The 5,261-nt window shown below is 40.5% G+C and overlaps 1 protein-coding gene across 1 annotated transcript; it reads right to left on the bottom strand.

Moving 5' to 3' along the window:
- Window positions 1-289: 289 nt before the first annotated feature.
- On the bottom strand, window positions 290-4,865 carry LOC140997840 (inhibin beta B chain). The gene is made up of 2 exons (XM_073467891.1): window positions 4,353-4,865; window positions 290-3,902 (listed from the first exon to the last, which is right to left on the bottom strand). The coding sequence occupies exons 1-2, from the start codon at window positions 4,693-4,695 to the stop codon at window positions 3,121-3,123; spliced, it is 1,125 nt and encodes a 374-aa protein (XP_073323992.1). The 5' UTR covers window positions 4,696-4,865; the 3' UTR covers window positions 290-3,120.
- Window positions 4,866-5,261: the final 396 nt, after the last annotated feature.

Genomic DNA, 5,261 nt, shown 5'->3' with positions numbered 1-5,261 from the left:
CACGCGGTAGTAAAATGTATATTCATGCTGCTCGTGAGAGAAATTGTGACAAGCATAGAGCCAGAATGTTTTAACATTTTCTGAATAAGAACACTTTCACACCGCTTAAACCAAAACAAAGCACTAGCAAATACATCTAACAGCCACAACTGTTGAGAAAAAAAGGAGAGTAAGAAGTATTTGTTCCTTTTTTTCTGTTGTGGTGAATTTCAGTGGTATATATTTTTATAAAAGCCATTATTATAGTGTTTTGTCATTGTGGCGAAAGAGGAGAGATTCATCAACTAGATTGATTCAAAATATTTATTTATTTATTCAAAATATACTGTAATTTTGCTTTCTCAGCACATTATGACAAATGTTTTACATTTAATTTGCCATTACAATTCATTCAGTATTCACAGAAAATAGTATATAAAAAATAAAGACAATAATTGCAACTTTAAATTGACACAAAATTCAAATCCCGGCTCCATTTCCACCACCAGTTACAGTATACAGAAATTGTTGCATCATCTGTGTGCTCTGCAATACACACATTTAAGCACAACTAAGAGCTCAAGAAAACAAGCTGATTGACATTTGCTTTCTGCAGGCCTATTTACATTTTCTAGGCTGTGCTCACCTGAGATATAAGTAGTAGACACTTCAAGCAAAATGTGCTCTAAAAATACAGTAGGGTGATAAAGTGCTTTAAGTAAGTTATGTTACGATGGCACCTCAGTGTCACATTAAGTCCTGGGACAGGGGGTGCTTACAAGATAAAATAATAAACAATAAACTAAAGAGTTAAAATGGTTTCAAACAGGTTTGAAGAAATAATACAAGTGCAGTGTAAAGAGGCAACAGAGAGAGGAGAAACAAGTTTGTGGTATATTTGGACAAAACTATAATAAAACTTCTTGTTATTATCAAAATGCACCAACTCACTGACAGAAAAGTTTCCTGTTTACCATGGCAGTTTTAATGCAAGTCGTTAAAAGGTAACTCCACTGATTTTACAAATTAAAGTATTGCTGCAAATGTAAAAAAGTAGTATAAAGAGTTTTGTGGCTCCAGGGGAAGCTGCATGTAATCTGATAAATTGCCTCCACTTGGCACACAAGTCATTATACTACTATTTTCACGTATGCAGTAGTGCACCACAAGACCTGTAAACAAAGTTACCTTTTAAGTCGTACAGTTTAAAAACATGGCAAGGACAAACCCATTAAACATCATCCAGAATGTAGAAAAGATCTTTGACTTTTTTACTGCTGAGTGTGAAAATAGGCGAAAGTAGACCTTGGTCTCAAATCTGTGCTATAGACTTCTCTGGTATTGGCAGTGTTGGTATGCAAGATATGATATAATCCTTTCTAACATGAAAAGACACAAGGCATGTGCTGACAGACACCATATTTTACTTTGTAACACTACTGCCAATTTCAAAATTGGAAACCTCATAAAAAGTGGCTTAAAGCGATTTTCAAAGAATTTATTATTAGTTTTGATTTACGCTTATTTAGTTTCGCAAGCTGTGACTACATCCACAATTTCTGTGAAGTGTTAGTTATTTTAGTACGATATGGACATAGAGGATATTCGAAACAAAGTTTGCAAATTACACAGATGGGTAATGAGGAAGATTTATTCAAAATCTCCAAAGTGCTTACCACATTGCCCCAGCTGGAAAGCTTTCTAATTTTAATGTCACCCAAAGAAAACTTTAGACTTTGGGAGATATAAATGCCAACGTGCAACAGTACATGCTCACTGACCCACCTGCCTCACAGACCTTCACATTACCTGACACTGAAGCAATTGCTAAATGTTTGCTCACGCTGCTGAGAAATGACCTTGGGTTCAAACACTGTCAGTGCCACAGTTACCCAACTGATTAGGCGACTTGTGTAAATAATACAGTGGAGATGCTGATGAAACATATTCCGGCCGCATTCAGCATCGGCTGTACTCAGACAGAACTCAGGGCAGCTTTTACTTGTTCAAACAGTCTCAGCTCAGTGTTTTCTTGCACGATAACGAAAACTGCTTCTCATAGCCCATATGAACACTGTGTCACAGGTCCACATAAAAAGACTCCATCAGTTATAATTGATTGATTCTCTTTGGTATATAGAACAAGATAACTTGACACTCAATGTCCCAAGTTGCACTTAGAGTTAATAAAGAAGGCACACTTTAAATCAAGGTTCTCTTTCATTGTTTTAAAAGCCTTGCTTTAAAATGGCAGCTTTTAATGAGGCTAAAAAAAAGGCATAAGCCATGAAAATACAGTATATATATATAGTTCTGTAAAACAGTATTTAAAGGAAAATAGTACAAAAGTATTTATGTGGACACTGTGACTATTACTTGAAACATTCTGCAGATAATGGTTTCAACAAGCACAAAGTTCTGTCAGTTCTGCTCCCAATTTCCTGAGAACCATAAAACAATTTACTTTGAACTGAACCCCAGCAGCGATTGTGAAAGACAAAATAAATAAACTACATATGACAAACTGAAAAAAAAAAAGAAAAAAAAAACTTGGCAAGGCTTTATATATTAATAATCTCTTTGTGTTTGGTGTGACTACCTAAATCAGCCCTGGCCTGATCTGCTCGTCACCGCTGTAAATGTTTTGCATTAACATCACACTATTATTACGTGTGTTGAGTCGGCCATATGTTGTGGTTGTTTCTAGCCTCTCTTTAATTTATGCCTCTGACATATGGATGACAGAATGTGTCTGTGTTCAGACTCAGTGTGTGGTCTTATTTAGATTGACTCAGCTGGTTCTAGGTACTCAACATTTTCTCTACAGCTAACTCTTTTACATCCTGAGTCTTACAAGACTCTTAGGATGAATAAAAAATAGGCTTATTCATTAATATATAACAAAAATAAAATCTTTAAATTTACATATATTCTTGTAAGAATATGCTTGAGTACCGTGGGAATATCCTATAATTTTCTCTTTGTCTTTGTGCTTACTATTTCCCAAAGAAACACTTCATTTTCATCTCCTCTGATCATGTGTGTTTGAATCTTTGTCTATCAACAACACTCACATAGTTTAAGTTTCCTGTGTTAAAACAAATTTACGTTAACTCTACCACATCTTTTATACTCTGTCTTTTATGTGCATCCACAGGACTCCACAATCATATCAGGAACGTCTGTTTTAACTATGCTGTGCTGAGAGTTGAAGTACACCATGGAGAGCGGCCGACGCTCGGTGGGAACACAACATGAAGATGCAGCCGTGTTGATGCCATTGACTTTTAGCTGGCTGAAGACGGTGGCGTGGAAAGAGGATGCTATGCCTGGGGAGCCAGACAGATGTTGGGGGCACTGGCCCATGCAGTAGTTCATATGGTAGCCTTCAGGTGCGATGATCCAGTCGTGCCACTGGATGTCCTTGAACTTGATGTAGAAGTCTCTCTTGCAGCACACAGTGACATCATCACCACAACGCAGCGACCGCTTCCTGAGTGAGTGTTTGGAGTGGCTGTCACGGAGACGCACCTGGGCCACCATGAAGGGCTGGTAGGGTGTGTGAGCAGAGCCTTCCAGGGAGCAAAGGTTCTTCCCATCCTCATCGCAGCTGACCTCCAGCCGCAGCCGCCGTTGGCTGCCATCCAGGAAGGCCTGCAGGGTGCGGGTGATGGGGAAGGTGTGCCAGTTACTGTCCTGGACCTCAAGCATCTTTTCTATGACCAGGGTGCGATTAGAGTCTGAATCCCCACCATCTGCAGTGAGGTAAACACGGGCAGAGAGACGGGAGTCTCTGTGAGGGTCCTCAGAAGAGCGGGCGTAGATCCATAAAGAAGACTGGAGGACCTGGATGCTTTGGCCACGCTCCTGAAGAAACTGGAAGGTAAGACTGAGGCTGGCCTCATCATCAGTCTCTGTTTCATCTATGGAACAATGATAAAATTGACAAAACACAAACTGTTAATATTTAGGTAATTTTACAGATTGTTACCCGAGTTTACGCAAGCAAACGGGGTATTACTTTTTAAAACCATCCCTGTTAAGTAAATCTATAGATTCATGTAAAAATAAAAGCACAAGTCAGTCTACTTCCACCTGTTTTAAGCATTATCACATATATTATGGATGGCCCTTAATAAAAGCCCTCACAAGCCCTGCAGTCATATTATGCTGAAAAACACATCTAAAAACTAATTTTCACCACATTTTATGAAACAGAACAACCTAAAGTAGTTAATAAAGCACACGGAAACCCTGACCTAGTTTGTGTCCACTTTTACGCATTAACGTGCGTAAAGCTCAAAGCAAAAAGCGCTCGTGTGCCATACAGGGAAAAACAGTTTCACAGTGTAAAGGGTAAAGAGCACACTTACTTATATCTGCAAAGCTCACTATTTCATAGCCTTGATCTTTTGTGGGTAAATTGTTTTCTAGTTCAAGAGTACCGTCCTGTCTGACGCGCCCCGAGTGCAGTTTGCGCAGCGCAGTGAGGAGCGCCGCCCGGGGTACCGTATGAGTGATGTTTGGTCTCTCTTTCAGGTGCAGCTTGTCCAAAAGTTGCTGCTTGGCGATTTCTATCATCAGCCTTTGCTCTTCGTCTTTCTCCATCGCGGGCAACCCGCAGGACGCACAGCCCGAGGAGCCACTGACAGAGAGACCCTTCATCAGCAAGGGTGCCAAAAACAGAAACGCCGGGACTGAAAAAGACAGCGTCATCCTTGACTTTGTTGTAAATAAATGTATCGCTGTGCTGCGTAAAAGTGCGATTAAAAATCTTCAAATCCTTTGCACTGAGTTGTTCGGAAGTCAAAAGTTTCCAACTAATGTTGTCAAAGATCCTCGTTCGCAGCTGGACACCGTGAAGACCGGAGTTGAGAGGAATGACTGGCGTTTCACCTCCTGATGGTGAAGATATCTGGGGTAATCCACCAAAACTGGTGACACGTTGGAGGGACGCACCAATGAGCGCATCGGGGCACCAAGGAAATTTCTGGCAAGGCATCTGTCTCTCACACAACACACACACACACACACACACACACACACACACACACAGAGAGAGAGAGAGAGAGAGAGAGAGAGAGAGAGAGAGACACACGCAACACACGCAAAACACGCGCCCACACGTGGCTACTGACTCACATTCACCGACGTGGAGGACTAGTGTCTCAAGGAATCAATAAAACTGTTATCAACCACACACCTGCAGGACCTCACTCGCTGCTTTGCATTAACAGTGGTTCGGTTAATAATGAAGTCGTCACCTGCGTTTATGACAACTG

Source organism: Pagrus major, chromosome 6 (assembly GCF_040436345.1).
Source record: "Pagrus major chromosome 6, Pma_NU_1.0".
NCBI classification, from domain to species: Eukaryota; Metazoa; Chordata; class Actinopteri; order Spariformes; family Sparidae; genus Pagrus; species Pagrus major.
Note: the sequence above shows the minus strand (reverse complement) of the source record. Positions and strands in the feature narration are given on the sequence as shown.